This window comes from Gavia stellata, chromosome 6 (assembly GCF_030936135.1).
Source record: "Gavia stellata isolate bGavSte3 chromosome 6, bGavSte3.hap2, whole genome shotgun sequence".
NCBI classification, from domain to species: domain Eukaryota; kingdom Metazoa; phylum Chordata; class Aves; order Gaviiformes; family Gaviidae; genus Gavia; species Gavia stellata.
In genome coordinates, this window is record NC_082599.1 from 55440883 (window position 1) to 55462192 (window position 21310).

At 44.6% G+C, this 21310-nt stretch overlaps 1 protein-coding gene across 1 annotated transcript in view; it reads right to left on the bottom strand.

The window, feature by feature from the left end:
- Positions 1–21310, bottom strand: part of ITGA9 (integrin subunit alpha 9) — a 214485-nt gene that overhangs the window by 185829 nt on the left and 7346 nt on the right. Inside the window, exons 3-8 of the mRNA XM_059818609.1 lie at positions 20177–20300; positions 11719–11786; positions 9237–9366; positions 7567–7652; positions 4861–4929; positions 1498–1635 (exon numbers count right to left, since the gene is read on the bottom strand). Coding sequence (XP_059674592.1) covers positions 1498–1635; positions 4861–4929; positions 7567–7652; positions 9237–9366; positions 11719–11786; positions 20177–20300 — 615 coding nt within the window. The remainder of the gene's footprint in view (positions 1–1497; positions 1636–4860; positions 4930–7566; positions 7653–9236; positions 9367–11718; positions 11787–20176; positions 20301–21310) is intronic.

A 21310-nucleotide genomic window follows, 5' to 3' on the forward strand; every position in this document is an offset into this window, starting at 1 on the left:
AGCTTTAGTTTCTTGCAGTCTTCCCTCAAGGGGAAAGGAACATTTCCACAAGAAAACAAAATTTAGTTACGCAATCCAACTCTGTACCCACCTCAAGGGTTGTTTTGTTTTGTTTTTGCTTCCTTTGTGAATGAGAGTAAACTGCCCTCTGGAACATGCAATAAAATCTTTTTCTTGGCTGCGGGGAGTTGCTGACTTTAAGAAAATCCCACATAATGAAATTGAAACACAACAGAGAGGAGACAGGCAGGCCTATATGTGTGACTCATTTCTTTGCAGTCCTCACAGGAAAGGGCAAAATATAAGTGTATTAAATCTAGCATCACTATGCATGCTTGTATTATAATGCAGTTTTCTCTGATCTGCTGCAATGGTATCTTAAGCAATGGTGCTTGCAGAATAAAACAGAGTTTAAAATGTCCAAACCCCAAAATAAAACCCACAATCCTGCAAGCCATTGCTCCTGCAAGTAATTCTTGCTTCAGGAGTATAAGAAACTCCTACTAGCTTCTTGACTGTTTTATAAAAGATAAAAATTAACTCATGCACACTCTCACTGTGGGCAGGAAGTGTTGGCTATTATCTGCCTGGCATTCTGGACCCTAACCTGAGAACCCAGCAGCAACACTGCAATATAAGAAGTGGGTCAGCCTGTGGATCAAACCGAAAAAGTAAAGCTCATTTAAAGGAGGAGTGATAATAGGAAATAAAATTACACCAAAAGCAATTCTGAAGTCTCCCAAATGCTGCCTATAGGACTTGTGGTGAACGTTAAGTCTAGCATAAACAAACTCCGTACATTAAAGTTCACAAAATACTGACAAAGCAAATGAATTTCATTTTAGTCCGTAACATCTCCTCCATTGAGACAGCAGGTTTGGGACCTGAATATTAAAACAACCATTGTTTTCCTATAAATACAACATAAGAATGATCTTGTTTTGCCAATGCAAGAAAGTTCAGACTTTTCCAAGACTGTTGTTGGGTCATGTGAAATCCAGCAGTACCAGCTGATTAGAACTTCCCCTGAAGTCTATATATAGGGCATAACGTAAAGATAACATGAATTCAATCTCTGGTTTCTCTTCAGAAGGTCTCCTAAATCCCCAGACACTTGTGTTCTAATTTTTAGGTCCTAGTGACCACCCAAAACACAAAGGAAACTCACTCAAAGCTGCTGACTCTTACTCAGTTTTGGCATCAAATTCATGTAAAGCCACAAATACCACCAAGTTTCAACATAAAACCAGAAACTTTCCCAGACCTCCTCGAAAGATTCACAGCTCTGTGATAAATGTGGGCTGGTGTCTGGGAAACCATGATAATGTTTTTGATGAGTTAATGAGTTTTCTGTGACTTCATGCTCTGCTAGAGACATCCAGAGCCCCACTATTTGGGACATTGAGTTTCACCATGCAGCACTGGAAGGACATTAACATTACCCTGCCCGGACCCACACCCTCATCCCTTACCAAGTCATCTCCTGTACATACTCACGTTTCCTCTGTTGATATAGACTGTGACTTGACCCTCATCTCTGATCTCAGAAAACATAGGTGCTCCGACCAGCAGGTCTGACAACCCGTCAGAGTTCAGATCAACTGCACATAAGGAGGAGCCAAAGTAAGAGCCCATCTGTAACCAAGCCGAGTCACAACAAAGCATTCAGTATCTGCCCACACACAGGAGGAAGTCATTTAGGCAGTTGATTTTTTTTTTTATTTCAAATGATGACTTGCTGCTTTATCACTCACAAGCACTCCTACAGAGAAAGCTTAGGGGATAATTCTGGCAGGAATTAAACACTTTACTGTAAGAGTGCATCAGCTTGGATGTTTTACCAACAGAATAAAATTTATAGCCTGGGACATGCTTAAGGGAGACACTTAAAGAGCTTTCTTAGACTAGCTTTCACTTATCAAATGCTTAAAACCAGGAAGGGGTGAAATAATTTTCCCAAACCAAGACCTGACTAGTGATTATTCATGCCCAGTCCCAGACTTCCTAAAGAGAGTTGAAGTTGGGTACCACAGATCTTCTGCGGATACCTCAAAGAAATAAAAAAGAAAAATAGGCAAGGGGTAGGGTATCCATGAAAAGAGGCATCTAAAATTACCTCTTGATTGTGGACTATCTTCCCCTGCTCTATTTGTATCTATTTGTATCAGCCACCTTTAAATAGCCATACTGGTTGTGGGTTTTGATCATAGCCTTTCCTCTCATGTACCGGCAGGTGAGTTGACACAGAAAGACGACTTTCAATAAAAGCCTTTCAGTTGATACATAAAAAACCTAAGCCCCTTTCAATCTCCAGTTATTATTGCTTGATAAAACTTAATTGCTTAAATTTAAGAAATACATTAATTTCATCACATAATTTTTGATATGGGTTAGCATTAAATGCTAACAGTCTCCCAACCAGCACCCACGTTACAAACTTCAAAACACATTTAAACACAAAAAGTAAACCAAAAGCAAGAATGATATTCCACCCTTATTTCATCCACTTCTGCTAAGGTACCACAAGACATACTCTTTGAGACCAACTACAAACCATAGTCTCAAAATTAAAAGCAACTTCCACAGAGGAATTGGAAAGATACCACTTCTTATTGGAAATTGAGAGCTGTTTACACAGTAGGAAAAAATGAGGTTACAGAAATAATTATTTAGGTTAAAAAGAATGAGTCACATTTCTTGCATGCTTTTACATTCCTTGTTGCGGATATCTGACCCCACTGCCTTTCATGCCTGGTAAGTTTAGATGCATGAGCCAGAGCTACTGGGCATGCTAGAAGATGGGCAGCGGCAACTCTATTCTATGCAGTCCGTAAGATTTAAAAGCTGCTAAATATATATGTAGTGGGGTGAGTTAAGGATAGAGTTTCAGTTTGTAATTCAGATTTTTGTGTTTGTGTGGGTTTAAGGTCAGACCTCAAACATCATTTGATTCCAGTTATTTTGTAGCTTAAGTTCCCTTGTGGATTTTATTTGTTTATTTTTTTTTAATCCACTAAGGTTTTAAAACAAGTTTCTCATGGGTAAGGAGCGAAAGTTATGAAAAGCATTTCACTATGTATTCAGGCAGTTTTCAGGGAAAGGCTATTATTTACTTAACTGCAACATGGTACGTCTGCAGCGTGGGTGAGTTCACGGTGCTGTGAGAACCTGAAGTTTGTGCACTTAACATTTCTAACAAGGCACTGCATTTTCTTTTTTCTTGTCTGCATTTGACTTCCTAGTTCAGCCTCCAGCAATAAAAAAAGGAAGGAAGAAACTGGCCTGCTTTTAACGCCTGTCTAACAAGAATGTCAGAGCAATGAACTTTCACACCACTGGGAAGGACGCAGCATTTTGTGAGAGCTCATTTCCAGGTGGTGCTCATTGCTGAGCACGTCTGGTTATATTTCAATCACAAAAGAAAGAAAGGGTGATTTAGGACAGTCTTCTCTTTAAAATAAAATTCTCATTTGGGTTTTAGAGAATTTGTAGAAGACAGATGCTAATGAGGAAGGAGGAGATGACAGCCTAGAAGTAATTGAAGGATGTAAATACTTGATTAGTTAAGTTACATGTAAGAATAATGCAATTAAATTGAGAAAGGAAAGTTTTTTGGCTGAGACCTGGAAACTTCCTGATAGTGCTGTTTATTAGGCTAAGGGATAGCTCTCCAGGAGCACATCCTTAGGGACATTTAACGTCAACAGGGAAAGAAGTGAACAGGAAGCAATCAAACACAGGAGATGCCCTGGATGAACTGGGAGGTCTTTTCCTTTCAAGATGTCTGCAATTCTGCTAGTGCAGAGAAAGACAAATTTTGGAGAGGCCCTAAAATACAAGTCACACCATTCACCTACACATCCTTGCAGTTTTCCCCTATTCCAGGCATGTTTTTAAAGACTGCAACCGTGTTTTGTTGGGAAAAAATAACAAAACATGCTAACACTCCCAACTTAATGACACAGTCAAACACTTTAGATCCTTCTGAGGGTGACAGGTCTTCCTAGAGCCAGAAGCCACCAGTAATCTTTTTCTTCTATATTTCCTCTCCTTCCAGGAGAACACAGGCAACCCCAGGTAAGGGGTATCATTTCCTTACCACATTATTCCCAAATAAGACATCTTTTTGTTGTTACCTATAGTTAGACATACTGACCCCTTCGTTTCCCCTGCAACACGTCTCCGGCAAGCCCCCAGTGAAGAACACAAGCTGTTCCCCACTCAAACACAACATTGCACGGTGGGGAGCTGGATCACACCAGCATTCACTAAATTTCATGGGAGGGGGTATCAGCTCTAAGACAGCAGTCCTAAGAGGGAAATGTAGGACTGATTCACAGTGGGAAGGGGGGAAATCATCACCTCTTGAGGCAATGAAGCTGCTCCTCCACAAAACAGCATAACTCTAATATCCCCCCTGTCACAGCAGGAGACAGAAAAACAGACAGGGGCTTTGTGTGTTAAACTAAGCTCCAGGCTACCCACATCTCCCAGTAACATCTACTAAGAGGAAATCTCTGCGTCTAGGCTCACCTGGCGTCCCATGTCCCACGTCTCAGAAGGCAACAGCAGAAACTGCTGCTCCATTTGTGTAAGGCTAAAGAGAACCACTAGTACAATTTTCAGCAAGACTTTCAGTTTCAGTCACATGGGCATTGAGCAGACATTGCAGTCGTGACCACTACAGGAGAAAGGGCATACGGCTGGTCTATACAATAGGTTTAGCTCTTCTGGGAGGATGAGAAGAAACAGAATTTGCTTGACAACTCATGAAGCAGTGGATGGAAAATGATGCTCTGAGATGACCCTGCCATTATTTCCTTAGCCCTTAAAAGAAAATAGCCGTACATAAAAGCTCACCTTTTTTCCTGAAGCCTGAAAAATCTTTATTAGAGAGCCTGATCGTCTGTCTGTTCTGAAAATATAAACCTGAAAAGTGAAAAAAAAAAAAGTTAACCAATACTAACTATGAAGCACATAATGGTACAGCATTGGTGCTTTCTCGGTATATCTAAATCATGATCATAGCCATGGCTATTGCCAAGATTCAATTTCAAGATGACTTTATTGCTCAGTCTTCTTTTAAAAGACAAAACAGAGTTCCCCTTTTTCCTGATGAATCACAGGCCTCTTACCACAAGAAATGCTTGAATACTATTCAAGTCACCTACTTTAAATACTATTCAGTCACCTACTTTTTGGCGCACGTGTGTGTATGTGAGTATTTAAAAGCACCTGGTAAAGGAACTTTCCAACTCTCAAACAAGTGGTATCTGGAGACTGCCTGGAAACGAGTAGGGCAAAAAGCTGAGAAGGCATAACCCCGCTCCCCTTCCCTTATCCAGCCTTCCCTTCTCAGGGACACGTGCCTGCACATACTGCACTGCAAACTTCATGATGCTTTAGCAAAGGTCATCGGACCACCCAAGGCATTTGCACCGTCTCTGTCTGAAACAATCTGTAAATCATAAAACTACTAAAACATTGCTCATTTCCACAGGAGAAACTGTTTTACCAAGAACCCTCAGAGCCAATAGTATTGATGCAAGTTCAGTAACAGATCTCATACCAAAATTTAAGACCTAAAACACATGGCTTGTAGAAGGAGACTCTCTTGAACAGAAAGGCTGGCTCAGTCAGCGTTTGAGACTCCTTCAGCATTTGTCAGGCTCCCTCCTAGCAGGTGCTCACACAGTTTGCAGGACAGAGGATCCCTTACTTCCAAGGCCACGTGGCGGAGCCAAGCACTTGACATAGTTGAATATGTGGCGAGTTATTAATAGGTGGTGAGACAGAGTTCAAAGCTGTTTTCAGCCAAGGACACAGCACAGATTTACTGTGGGAATTGCTCTAGATATAAAGGACTCCCCAGGTCTTGCTGTGGCACGTTTAGCAGCGAGAGCACGTTGCCAGGTGTCACGACTCCAAACCCGTCTTACTAATGACACTCCTAGTGACTTTGGAGAAATTACTCAGTCTCATTAAGTGTCTTGGCTTTACCTTCAGTGAAAAGAGTGCGACAATGCTAATCACTTTCTATCAGGGAAGTGGAAAGGATTAGCTTATTAGAGAGTGTGGAAAGCACAACAGGACTGCTCAGCATAATAACCTGTGCTCAACACCTCTTACCACCCCTTTGCCATGTGTTCCTGCTACCCACATCCCATGCCAAGGGAGAATAACGGGAGCTTTTGCAACTAGGGCAAGAGTCTTTAAACTACAGGACCAGCTGCTTTCTCATGGATCTCATGTTAGCAGCTGTTTTTTCCTCCCTCCTTGTACAGAAATTAAATCTGTTCCACAGAGAAAACAGGTTGGAAGGAAGGTGCATTGGAGCACCCGTAACAGAGTACCTGGGATAAGGAAACTATGTCTTTTTCATATACATCTTCTCAGTAGCAACTGTGCTACTACTATATCCCATATGTCCTAGTCATGCCAAATCAGGTATACATACCAAATTCATCCTCTACTTTTATTCCATTTTCTCCATTTGCACTGCTGTCCCCTGGGACACTGTTACTGCCAGAAATAATCCGCTTAAACCAAGGGATAGTGTTGCTAGTAACATAGACCTCTCACTCCTTATTGTTATGACTCAGCTACAACTGACATTGTAGCAGAAGAGCCAGGGGGAGGAAGATGGAAGGGGGCTGCAGGACATCTCTACTCAAGCACATGGTGGCAGCAGGCCCCGAAAGGACCAGATGTTGAATAAAGAGCGGCAAAAGCAGACCCTTTACATTCCTTCCCTCCCTCTACCCATTCCCACTTCTCCACCTTTGGTTCAGAAGTGTATAGGGATCACAGTGCTCACCCTCACCCTGCTCCTGATACCAGTCGGGTACTCAACACAGGAACAAGCAGGCACACCTAACTCACCAGCCATCTCCCTCTAGCCGTTCGCTTGCTTACATCTTTAGGACATCAAACATATGTATGCCTAGAGGAACACCTTTTTTTTTTTTTTTGCTTTTTTGCTTCTCAAGAGCCTATCACCAAGATTTTTAAGTACAGCTAGCAGAAACCCAGATTCTAATCCACTAAACATCAGCATATTATGGAGTTTTAAAAGAGACATCAAATTGCCTAGTAAACGGCATTTCATGCTGTTAGAGATGCTACCCTGAAATAAATACTGAAACAGTCCACATGCAGAGCATTGTCAAATGTATGAAGAAAAAAAGCAGAAGACAAACTCTCTTTTCCAAGTTTCTTTCATTTCCAGGCAAGGTTTAAGTGATACCTATATGTTACAAATCCTGTACAGAAGTGGTGTGAAATAAATGTTGCCAGTGTCATTTTAAAATAACTCTTTAAGGATTATTAACATTAAGGATTTGGCGGGAGACAGGGCAAGTGAGGGAGGAGGGATGTGAGGCACTAGGAGGAAGAGGTGGAGAAAATTCGATGACTTCAAACTGCCTCACCTCTCCCTGCACAATGCTCCAAAACTACCCCGTAGGCAAAAATCTCTTGGCTTCTCAGACATGTGGGAACTGCATCAGTATTACTTTTTTTGCCCTGTTGCATCCGACCACATTATTGTTTGACAAAAAGCCGCACCTTTCCAATGCCTCCATCCTGGGGAGCTCCTCCTACAATGTCCGTGGTAGCCGGCTGAGAGAAATGACCTGCTGTCACCGCATATCCTGAGCAGGAGATGGGGTGGGGTGGGAGAGGAGAGAGGAAATAAATAAATAAATAAATAAAACATCACGAAAGGAAAGAGCCCGAGAAACAGGGTCAGCCAGCTGGATCATGCTCACTGGGTTTCACCGCTCCTCCTGGGCTGCGCAGCATTAGCGTTCAGCAGCCGTTCTGCCCAGGCTGCACCAATACTCAGCTCAAGAGCTCATGGAGGTGGGAAACAACAGTATGCCCTCCAACACTCTTCCAAAAGCTGAGAGAAGGAAGGTGTGTGTCGAACTTGGCAAGGGATACACGAAGCAGGTATGGGTAGCAGTTCGGTAACCGCAAGTCCAGAAAGGGAAGTGGTAAAACAGGAACAGGCACACACAAACAGAGCAAAGAAACCACATCATTGCAGAGAAAGTATCACATCAGACAGCAACAGTCCCACATCAACCAGACAGAAGTATCCTCCTTTGGCTAGTATCACTGCCCAGGAAGACTTGGAAAATTATGTGCCTTTTTCGTCAGGGGGAAGGCGGAGGACAGTAGGCAAACAGGTCAGAGAAGTTAATGGCTTAAAAAGGTTTTTGTTTAGGCAAGAAGAAAAATGGGAAGATAGATCAAAGAAAGAAAGAGGGTATTTGAAAGAAGGAGATCAAAGATTCAGTCTTATTTGCTATATTAAAATGATATATAATAACTAAAGAAGAGTAGAGTGCTTTCCTTCTAAGGCTGTCTTGTATTTGCCTTGCTCTTCTGCTGTAAATTATGAGACTCTTGTCTACATGGTAAACACTATAATTCAGGTCTATCAGTGGCAAAACCTATTTAAGTCCTTAGATATGTATATATACACTCCTCACCCAGCTATCGCCAAGCAGCATCTTCCAAGTGGTATTTTATTAAAGACTAAAGGTTAAGGGGAAAAAGAGAGGTCAGTGTGAGTCTTTCATCAAACAATATCAAACTATTGACTGTTTGAAATGCCTTTGAGATCTCAACAGTCTTAGGCACTGAGGATTAGCGGAAAACCTTTAAATGAAGTTTATTTGGGACTTTAGCTGGTTTTAGAGCAAGTAAAAGCAACTGAGTTAAAGATGTACTCAAACCTATAGCCAATCCTTTCACAACCTCCTTCTATTGCCAATGACTCACGTGGTGCTATTTTTACTGAAATAAATTTGTATCTTCAATATACATTTCGTAATTATGTGTTGTACCGATTTTAAAGACAGGTGTAAGCAGACACGCAGCCTAACCAATGACAAATAATTTGTCCGTCACAGGAAAAAGCAGGAATGTAGGAGGCCCACTACCATCCAACCTGCTTTTCAGTTGAAATGCATTTTCTTTATTAGTCAAAAAAATTATAGCTAAGTTTTTTTAAAACAAGCAAACAAAATGGAATATTCTAGCTGCTTCTTTGCTTATATTTCTTTCCAGGTAGGTAACCCTTTAATTCAGTCATTCTTCCTTTCACACTTTTCATAAAAATACTCTACACCACCAAAAAAAATCAGTATCAACTTTATAGCATCAGAGTCTTGAAATATGTTGTTGGACTAATCCATCCTCCCAGGGAGCACCAGAGAGCTTCTTACCAAGGTACGTGTACCGCCTGGCTATCACAGCATCATCGTTCAGCTTGTAATATGTGTTGTCAGTGAGATTCAGTACTTTGACAGTTCCTGTCCAATAATAAGATCCCGGTGCCCCCATGATGACCAGCTCCTACAACAGGAAAAACAGAACGGTGTTTGGGAAACGATAGGGAAAAAAATAAATAGTAATCAAAACTCAACAAAAATTCATGCTTTACACGGTAATGGAGAAGGGACAGGATATTAACTTCAAATGCCAATTATAAGCCCATCTATAACAACCTCCATTCTGTGTGCAGGTAGAGAATATCCTTCTTCCCAAACATGGAGGTCACTGCACACATCCTAGAGACACATGGTCTCCCCTTTTATGGCCCACTTCAGCTCAGCTGTTCTGCCGCTTCAATAAAAGACCTTCCTCAGCCTTACTAACCATCAAAATTATTCCTGCTAACACAGTCCTCCCAAAAATCTCTCTCCACCTGCTGTCTTTCCCAAACGTCTTCCAGAAGACCTGAAGACCTCCACCAAGTGACAGAAGCGCCCCAACCCACCCAGACCCACCACTCAGCTACAGACTGTGCCTTAATGCTGGCTGACATGCTACACCAACCAATCATGAAGGATACAGCACAAAGGATTTTGATTTTGCAACTATGAAGCTAAAGAGCTGCCGTGCACTCAACAAGTAGGGTGTGCATTATGTCATGGTTGGAACATTTTGCCTTGCTCTGTCCTCGGATATACTCTGCTTTTCAAGTGACAACCTGTCTATAATTCATTACAGACACCCAGCATGATTCAGGATTTTAAAAGACTAGAAATCAGGCAAAGTTTGATCCAGGATCCAAAGGTAGATGCTCATGAATAATGCTTTTGAATCAAAATCAAAGGTAAGTTCACATGCAAGAGAGACTGCGAAAATGTTGCCCCAAAGCATCCAGCATCCTTGCAGTGAAACCTTACTCCTGGATGTGGTTTTAAATACATCCAGCAAGGGACGAAATTAAGCGTGGGAAGTATTAAGACTAGGTAAGTTCTCCATCCCTGGAGGAGACACGAGGACAGCTGCTTTGCCTCACATCTCCATTCAGTGCAAGGCCATGGGTGAACTCCCTCCTTGTGGGAAAACGCTCCCATGCCCGGGACCCCTTCGGGTGACCAGTTCCAGTCAGGGGGAGATGTCAAACAAGGGATTTTTTTCTTAATAAGACTACAGGAACGGGACCGCAAGCCCAACCAAAGAGCAGGACATTCTTGGCAACAGCTTTTTTCCTTGGGAGGGGCCGTGCCCTTGAGGTCAAGGGATCATTTACCGGCAGGAATGACTACCATCAGCAGTGCTGAATATACGGTAGGGGCTTGCCTGTTTGACCCAAAAAGCCATTTATCTGCGTTTCCTGCTCAGTGAGCTGCCATTGGGCTGAAGCAATGAAAGTTCAAAGATATCTTTTGAACTAGGGTAGCAAAGGAGGATTTAAAGCATGGGAACAGAAACAAGCTGGAGAGAGCAGACAAGCCAGGAAACAGCTGCTGCTGGCTGGACATCCAGTTATCAGACAATGCCACTGTGGCAACATCGCCTGCCATCCCGGTTTACTCGGAAATCACCTTCTGCCATTTCAGAGAGGACACCTTTATTCTGCTTATATCCGCATGGACAATAAATTCTGCAAACCCGTGCACATGTAATTAGGAGTAAGTATATACTTGATATGACAGTAACAAGGAGCCTGACACTAAAATAGCTTTTTTTTCCCTTAAAAAAACAAAAAAGCAAACAAACAAAAAACAAACAAACAAAAAAACCCAACCCTGAAACCCTTAAAAAAAAAAAAAATCAATATATACACAAGGGAACAAATTCATCCTTGACATAACTAAAACATGGCTGATAGACTTCTGTCCAGGAAAGAATATGGTCTGGTATTTAGAACAGCTCTAGAGCATATATTTTACCACGCTATTTTTGCTCCATCTTTTTGGAATAAAGAACTGAAGCAGAACTGGAAAAAAAATTGGTTATCTTATGTATGTATAGATATGTACATATGCATATATACATTCACACAGATAGATATACCCACATGTACACATACATAAACAAAACCATTCAGGGAGGACTGTTTCACATCATCACTTAAAGTACAGTTAATATTAGACACAGAGATATCTCTATGCAAGCTTTGGGAGGTACATGATAAAAATATTCCCTGAGGATGTTTCCCAGAGTCAGTTCATTCATTCTTGTCCACAGACCTTGAGATACACATACACCTACGTACGAACCATTGGGCAGGCGTTGTGCAAGATGCAGGCGCTCGAGAGGCTGAATGAGGCAGGTGGGTGTTTGCTGGCAAGAAGGGAACATGCTCAGCACCCAGCCCACTGTCCAAGCCGTGCTCGGGGCTCCCCTCCTGGGGCATGCGGCAGGAGAGCCACTCACCAACCCCATCCCTTCCGTGCGTGCGCCCCTGCTCACCTCGGTGAAGAAGCCCGCAATCCCCGCCTGGCACGAGCCGTGCTCCTCCCCGTACTTCTTCTTGTACTCTGGATGGGAGAATGGAACAAAACAAACCGCAGTCATCCCTGGCATGGCACACACTCTCCACCTAAGCCATCTGCATTGCTGCATGCTCAGCCTCAAGGGACACCAGCACACAGAGCTCCCAGGTTTTATGGATGGATCTGCCACCAATGTGCACCATGGCAGCATCCTCACCCACATCGTGGGGAAAGCAAGGGGCCTGAAACCAGGGGGGCAGGGGACATCCAGTGTGCTGCTTAGGGAGCCGATAAACGAGCAGTATCGCAGTATCGTGATGATAACCCTGGTAAAGGTGCATTGGCAGACGCCCCTGCCTCTGGCAGCTAGATCCACGCAGCTGGGAACGTGGGGAGTGAAAGGCGATGCCCGTTCCTGTGTGCCACCGACCCTGCACCAGGAGGTTTAATCCCCAGGCCTGTCACTACCTCAGAGGAATAAGAGATTCCCCCCTACAATGAGAGTCACCAAAGCCCCCATAAACATTTCTGGTGGAGGGAAGCGGTGAGTGAGGAGAGGGCACTGCGTTTCTAAGTGATCAAACAACAGTCTCATTTGGGGGATGCTAAGGTCTGCTGGTCTTCATGGCCACTTGCTCAGAGCTCCCAGTTCACAGGGGACCCAACCAACATCACTATAGTTTTTGTTTCTGTATTTTATGTAGCAGTTGTTTCCCCTATCAAACCCGAGGAATTTTTACTTTACCTTCTTACAGAAGAGGAAAAAAGTATTTTTAGAAATACATTACGTTTGGGGTGGGGCGGAAAAAAGAAGAAAAAAATAAAAAGAAAATCAGTTTCCACCCTGCCTTAATTCACAAATTTTGAGTTTAGGAGCATTTCAAACTTAGAGCTGGACCAGAACCTTTGCAGGTTTTTTCCATAGTATTATTTTCAAATATTTACCATACTAATGAGCGCCCAGCTTCAGCATATTGCCACTTCCTCTGTATTACAGTAATTCAGGCTCCAAAACATTCACCATATAACCTGGTAATTTTGAATTTACTTTTTTTCTTTTTTTAAAGTAAGTACCATTAGCTCATTGCTGAGTGATAAAAACTTTAATGAAATCAATGAACAAATTGCCTCTTTGGAACCAAGCAAGTTCCTTTTGAGTTGCATTTTATCTTGTTGAGACCAAAAGGAATTAATTATAAACTGCTGCTTTCTCATATAATTTTTTCAAAAGAGTGTGTATGTGTATACACACACACACACACATTCCCCCTTTATATATAGTCTCTTCCTAACACCATAAAGATGCTCAGATTTTAAGGAATTTGCTGAGGTCACACCAGTTGCACAGGGAGAGGATTAATTGGAGAGACCATGCAGAACAGTGACTTGATCCACAAATTACAGCCCAAATGCCTAACGCCCTTGGCCGAGGCAGGGTCCTGCCAAAGCAGATGTGTGTCCCAGCCGACCAGAAGGGCCAGAAGCACACTTGGGTTTCCAAGTGGGAATGCACGACAACAACTCCACTGAGAAATAAAGCCCATATTTGCTCATGGCTGTTCAGAAAGTGCTGGGGCTCCGAATCGCTAGGTCTGCACATATAGTCTCTCACAGAGCCAGGCGCTCCTTGCCTGGGAAAAAAAATATTTGTTTATTGATATGAACATTTTTTTGTTCAGAGAGCCAAGGAGATGAGGTTTCTCCCTCTGGCATTTCCTGAAAAATAATGCTGTGCCTGTCCTAAAGGCCCTGCCTTCGCTACGGCTGGATTCCCACCCCAGCATAGGATGAAATGCAGCAAGTTCCACGTCCGTCCCATTCAGATGCTTTCACTTCCAGCCAAGGTTTTCCCTTTACATGATCTACTAAAGTGCGAACAGACCTCGCCTCTTCCCGATTTTGCGTTTGACCTACTGTAATTCGAAACAAAACACCACTAGCCCCTGTGATCCTGGAGGCCTGGAAGTATCCTTCTGCCTCACCTGCTAAACTTGGCAGGAGGCTTCTGTAACGCCAAAGCTCAAGGCTGTAGAGGCTGCCTTCTTAAATTCCACTTGACAGGATACATATATTTTTGATGGAGGGCTAGAGGGGCTCAGGCTGATGCTCAGACAGCGCAAGCGAGCACCGTGCCCTGCCTGAAAAGCCACCTCAGGGCCGCACGGCCATGGCGGGCCCGGCCTGCCAGCCAGGCCCCCAGCCCACCACGAGAACACAGCGCCCACCTCCCTTTAGGCACCAGAGGCCGCAGTCCGGGCTAGATCTTCTTCACAACCCAGGCCAGGGCACAGCCTCTTAAAAGCCAAATGGACCCCTCATCTGGGACTTGAGAAGAAAGGCCTTCTTATGCATATGTTTCTTTGGAGAGCAAGCCTCGCCGGCTCTCTGTGTCAGGCCCATAACCAACCGCTGCAAGTAGGCCCCGCTGACAATTTGATGGATTTAAAATGTTGTATTTCCCTATAAAATTGTATTATGTTTGGCTCACGGTTTCTTTAAGCGTCTCCTTCAAAAAACACATGGCTCAATTTGCTTTAAAATAGAAGAGGAAAGTTGCCATAGGATATTTAACTTGCACAGCGAAAGGTTTAGGTCAGGCGAATAACGACATAACCGCAGGGAATGCCTCGGGACAGGACGGGAGGCAAATAAAACTTGTTCTTATTTTGGATTTTCAAAATTCTCCTCCTCTTCGTTTATAAACAGGAGTTTTTTCACAATTCAGCAACACATGAAAGCCTCAAACACAATGGCGGCTTCCCAAGTAGACTGGGGTGAGGCCTGAACGCCCTCCAAACTGTTGCCCCACATAACTCCAACTCCCTGAGAGGCCCCATCCACACACGCCTGCGGGTGCGAGCGATCCAGCTTGCACAAGCTGTCCCCCAAATTCAGCTGCAAATTAAAACCCAGGGCATGCAAAACTATAGGAGGACAGCCGAAGGAATGGCAGCAGCTCCAGCAGTGGAACAAGGCGGCGGTGCAAGGGTGGGAGATGGATCCGTAGCTTGATGGGGCTGTGTTCAACAAACATGCAAAATTACTTCGTTTCTTAGGATACACAGAGGATTTTCTTCTGATAAAACAATACATGCACAAAAATTAAACCATTTCTCCAATCAAGTCAAAAACTTGTTGAATTCACAGCATTGTTTTTCTAGGCAGGCAAAATTACATTATAATAAAAATTTAAAAAAAAAGAGACACCAAATTCTGGATCAGGATCAGGATCTTGAAACAAAAGCCCCAACATCAGAGGACACAACACAGCTGATTTTCATCAGCAATATACATATTAGAAAAGGAACAGAAACACATACATTGTTTTCATTGTCAGGCAGTGAAAAATCAGTTCTTCTTTAAAGGAACCAAATGATTATTAACTGCATTGCATAAGGAATGGGAAAGATTTGATGGTTTAAATGGTTGTGTCATAAACTGAGTTGGTATATCCAGTGAAGCTCATACTTTCACAGACACTGTTCATGGCTTTCTGTGATATTCAGTGTTTAAGTCACTTACATTGGCAATACTGTCTGCTCGAACTAATGGCCCTAGTTACATTGTGGTTGTAATGGTGGATAGATGGGATTGCAGCATTTCCATTATATTCAGAACTTGGATAGAACCAGTGCTTCTGTGAACTGAAGAAAAGACATCAAAACATTTTGACTTGAATAAATACCTGACAATACTTCTCAGGAAAAAAAAATAGAGCTTACAGAAGAAAAATAAATGGATTCATTACAGTAGCTCGGCGTGACATACAGCAACGCTGCAAAGCAATGACCATCCTTTCTCCCTACAGGTATCAAGACTCCATCTTATCATTATGGGGTCTGAGCACGTCAGATGTACCAATTAACCTCTAACACCTCCAAGAGAGAAAACAGCTTCAGTGACATTTTGGAAGAGGAAACGGAAGCACAAAGGCCCAAACACCCCCGATACTGAGGCTATTTGAGCGTTTAAACCTCCACTGACACAGAGCAGAGATCAGCACCACGTTTTGGAGGGATCCACACAGAGGCAGTCCTCCCCAGGGAGCCAGCAGCCCAGCCCAGATGGACACGGAGGCTCCTGGTCTCCAGCATAACACTTTCAGCACAAAACCACCCCTACTCATCGGCCCACCCAACTCGCACTTGCATGCAGCTCCCCCCATCCCTTCCCACATGCCGAGTAGGGCTCCCTCCACCCGTGCACCCATGGTCACGGCCCAGAGCAGCCCCTCACCTCCTGGACTATCACATCCCAGCCCCACAGATTTCTGCCTCCTCTCTAGAGCAGGTCTGCCTCTCCCAAGCAGCAGATGAGCCCAAAAGGCATGAAAACCAAGATTGCTTCTCCTTCCCCTCCACTTCAGTGCACAGCAGTGACACCTGTCACTCGTACGACACTGCCATCCGTCCATTCACCCATCAATGCAGTGAAACGATCAACCAGCAGGAAACCGTGCAGTTACTGTGTCAGCTCACAGCTTTTGCACACCTGAATAGCAGCATTTGCATGAGGTTTAGATATTGCATACAGTGGATTCGGTAGTTTCCACATAGCTGCAGGCAATAACTGCTGTCATGAACAGATCCTTTGTGTTTTTACACTTCTTTATTGTTCTTTCTCATCCGCCCGAAGACTGCTGCACACCCCTGATTACAAAGACCGCAAGCCACTAAACTAAATGCTGCAGCAACAGCGGATAGCAAAGCAGTAAGATGAGGCTGAGTCTGGAAAAGGTGCCTGCCTCTGCAACTTTGAAGATGTGCCATGAACAAATGCATAAAGCAAAAACGAGAAGATGATAGTAGTGGTTTGTAGCCATGATGATCTCAGGTTGTAAGAGAAGTAAGGCTGAGGAAGAAGTAATTGGATAAAACAATACACAAACAAACAGGATAAGCTGTGATGTGTGACGATTCTGAAGGCAAATGCTCCTCAACTTCTTCTCTGAGCAAAACTCTTTAAAAGTCTCCAAGCAAACTTCAGTGCCATAACATAGCATAAGCTCCACAGTGCAATGAAATCCTCTATCTACCATCTTCACAGATGGAAGCAAAGTGGACAGTTACAGTAAACTATTATTTGCACTGGAAGCCTCTTCCTTCCTATCTGACAGTGTTTCACTACACTAAGAAGGAACAGTAGTTTCTTCTGACCTAGCATTGCGGTATTGGGTTTGCACCACAAAGCAGGGATGTTTTGATGGCTCCCAGAAAACCAAATGTGGTCTGGACCCTGTGGGAAAACTCGCTTATCCCTTTGGAGGCGAGGCATGTGAGCATGAGCTGTTCCCTTTATTTACTAACCAAAGGGTCCATCAGTCTTCCCCATCTCCACCACCAACTCCTACCACAGAGGACTAGGAAACCACCCCAGCTCTCCCCATAAGCTGGACTGCCTCTCACAGTAGACCAACAGCCACCCTTCTTTGCAAACTGAATGCATGGGGCAGGGGGGTGTGGGGATGAAGAGGCAACTTCTTTTTTTTGGTAGGGCATTAAAACTACGGGAAAAATTAACAAGTGAAAGCACTGCCTGGAAGACCGTGGCTCCATACGCCAGCTTATACCACAAAGGACATCCAACTCATAAAGCAGATTAGTTCCTACTCAGAAAGACTGCATTTAACTATTAGGCTTGCTGCTGTTCTCATTAGCTCTCAATCGCTTCCAGACTTCTGTCAGCCCTTTCAGGGAAGCCGGACAAGAATAAGATGGATTGAGACTACTATGTTGTTGCACCGCTACCATCCAGTCAGGAAATTTCCATTTCCTCCTTTGTCTTTAATTATTAAGGCTGCTTTATGTAGAGAGAAAACATACTGTATGCATTAAGTACATCTGTCCCAAGGTCAGACTCCTCTCCCTTTCTGGCACAAGACTTTTGTTATATAAGCTAATAATCCATCTTGAGGTGCACACACGCACGGAGATGGATGGAGACTGATGTGCACTCAACTGGCCTGCACCCTTTGCCAGTTAGGCGAGAACCAGCTCTGGTTGCGGACCGTGCAGCCGCGCTAGCCTCTCACGGGGCTTATCGCCTTAGCTGTGCTAATGATGGGGCTTCTGGAAACTAGGACACGACCGCCTGCACCCATTCGCACATGGCAAGTCCCAGAGAAGGCTGACATGCCAGGACCACGCCAGGCAAAGGCGCACTCCCCAGCGCAGAGCTTGCAGCCATGGGTCTGGCAGCCTCCCCGGTACGGCCAAGAGGCTCTCAGTGTAGTGGCACTTCAGCTGCATTACGCACCATGGTTACTATCCCTATCAGACTCGCCGCTTCTCCCCTTTGGGCTGTTCCTCAGCGTCAGTGGAGGAGAATTTCTTCTTCTGCTTCCAGAAAGTGAAGGAAAAAAATGTTACAAAGATGACTGCAATCTTATTTCACAGCAAACCTCAAACAACGAATCCCCCTGCACGACGTACCACAGCTATCTCTCTCTTTGAGCTTGTTTTATTGAAACCTAAAAGATCCAGGAGTAAACAAATGCAGCCGCCCCTCATGATACTTTGTGATTTCATGTCTGATGAGGGGGGGAGAAAATCAGTCCCAAACCTCCAATTTTCACTCCATGGAGTGAAATTAAGCCAACATCGTACTGCACCAGCCCTGCCAATTTTCCACTGGCTGCTCTGCGTGTACTAGGCCCACACATTTCTATTTTCTAGCAATTCCTGGCAAATATCCTGTCAGATTAGCAGCAGTTTTACTCCGAAGACATGACGCACATAAAAACACAAGCGGTTCATCTCTTCCAGAAAGCACCTCCCCGCCACAGCTTCAGACAGGCTGTTGTTAAGGCGGCACAGGAGTGGTGACACAGGCTCAGAGGGTGCCCCGGCAGCGTCCCCGCGCGTGCATGTTGACCATAAAGTTAATATTGGATGATTTGCAGTGCATTACCTCAGTGTGAGGCCTTATCCTGATTTTGCTGACAGGAACAAGGGGGAGAAAAAAAAAAAAAGAAAAAAAAGAGACAAATACAGTAGGATAGCGCTGTACAACAGGAAGGCTTACGTAGCTTACTTGTATTCTGCTGCAGAGCAGCCGGCATGGCTGGGTCAAGAGACTCAAAACCCCTCGTGTTTCAAATAATGACCAACTTCAGGGCTGGGAAACGCTCAATGCACAAGCGTGTGCCATCTCCTGAAGGTGCATGGGTTTGCAGTGGCAGCTCCCCAGGCAAAGCCTGGAGGCAGGCAAGGACCGGCCTCAGGAGAAAGAGTGGGCATGAAGTGGACCCAGCTCTGTCACAGAGCTGACTTCACGGGCCACTGAGCTGGGACACGGCTGCTTGCCAGCAGCAGAGAAACTCGCCGGGACATCCACCGCCTTATCCCTCTCCCACTTACTAATATCAGTGGTAAGCCTGCTGCTGGCTGCTGCCAACTTGGGAAGGGGGGGAAATGAATAAAAGCAAATAAATAAATAAAATCAGAGGTCTTGCCACAACAAACCCTGGTGTGTCTTGTCCTCCAAACTCCCACTCTTCCTCAGGCTCCTACAGGCAAGAGGGGAAAGAGGACGTCCAGGACAGACAGGAGAAACCAAGAAGGTGTTTTCCCCCAAGCATTTCTCTGAAGGCTGAGAAATCTTAGGAGATACCCTATCTTCTTCCTAACAACACACTCATGCCTCCGGTTTAGTTAATTGCTCTTGGCTGAGGAGACGCTGTCTTCTGAAGTCTTTAGGAAAGGAAACACGATACAAGAGTCTCAAATGCACCAGAGAGTTGGAAAATTAAAACGATGACACTTGAGATTTGGAGCAGAATCAACAGGCGCAGCCACCCACTGCTCAGCGCTGGAGCCCTCCCTCTCCACACCCCCCAAACCCAGACCTTCACAAGATCCAAACAGGGACCAAGACACCTTACAGCACCCGAAACAGTTTAACATGAACTGCTGCAGAAGTTCCCTGAAATGAGAAAGGTGTTAAGCAGCCCTTTCTGCCCCCACTTCTACTCCTCTGATAAATCGAAATACAAAAATGAAACTATTTCCTTAAGATGGGCAAATTGGTTTCCAGCTGCAAAAGAAATCAGGATTTTTACTCTGTGCCACAGCAAAGCATGAAAAGCCAAGCTCAGATCAACACGTACAGATTATTCACATAAGGGGGAGAGAGCTGCTGCCTCAAAAACACGGTTCAGAAATGTATTATTCTTTTAGTAAAGCGCAACCACGCGCAGCAAGTCACAGGACCCATTCAGTCATTCTGCTACTCTCCCGACTTCATCCAAAACCCTACCATCCGCCCCAGCTGTGCCGCAAGCCAGCCATATGTTACCAAAAAAAAGAAAGAAAAATATCAGTAGTGAGGGTTACTGTGGACAGCTTTGGAAATAAAGGGAAAACACAACACAGCAGCTGTAAAATGAGAGAGCAGTGGGGGAGGTGAGCCCCGCTCCCGGCCCCCACACCCCTTACCTTCGTAGCAGGGCAAGAGCTTCCTCCCGTTGGGCTGCAGGTTGGGGGGAATGATGTTGCAGAAGCCGTGGGGCAGGATGTACTCTGTCTCATAGTAGATGTTTTTCCAGCGGTGCGCGCATGCCTAAACAGATCATACCACATGCGTTATTGACCCAGAGTCACAGGTGAGCCCTCCAGCCAAGGCACAGAACGCATGAACAGGACCTCTCAGCATCACCTTCCCCCCACTGCCCCATTGTCCTCCCCTTACACCCCACTCTTTCTAGATAAAGTATCTTCTCACTGTTGTCTTCCGCAGCTCGTGACACTGCCTGACCTGGCAGCTCAGATCTCAGCCTTCACGTGTGCGTGACTAGGAGAACAGCAGGTCTCGGAGCAAGACAGAGCCCATGGGGGAGATTTCAAGATCTCTCACTGTGTATGAATCCCCACAGCCAGTGAAGCTTTTCTAAACTAAAGATGCACTGATAGAACCCAGCCAAGCCAGAAATGGGAGGAAAACAGGAATAATGACATTGAGAATTCACATAAGAGGATCAGAAGTGACGCTAAGACTCAGAAGGTTACTAAGACCATATTAGAAGGTTATCCCACCAGAGGACACGTGTGTGAGTCAAAGGCTTGTCTCACTGGGAAAGGCGGCTTTGTTTCTGGTGCCAGAACAGCTGAGCCTTGCTTACCGGCAATGAATTTAAGTGAAAATGCCAGAGATTTTGTGGCAACAAGAGTGGCAACATCAGTCAAGGTGCAGATGAGCTGCAGAGATCAGGGTGTCTTTCCCTTCGTAGTAAAGAGTAAGTCCACCCACAAAACCAGAGCTAAACCAGTCTCACCAGGACACATTGCTCAGTACAACTGCCACACACAAACATGCATACAAGCAATGTGGAGCCTGGTTCACACCTTCCCAGAACCCATTTGCTACAAAAATTAGCACTGCATTGCTGCCAGACAAACCACAAGTCGCCTGATGCTCAGGGGTTAGTTGGAATAAAAGCAGATGAAGTGTGAGCAGCAAGGGCTTTGAACTTGAGCACATGCTGGGCCGCATCTCCAGCTGGTCTAAGTCACTGAAGTCAGTGTAGATGTGTCAATTTATATCATTTAAGGCCTGGTCCCATGCACACAGAG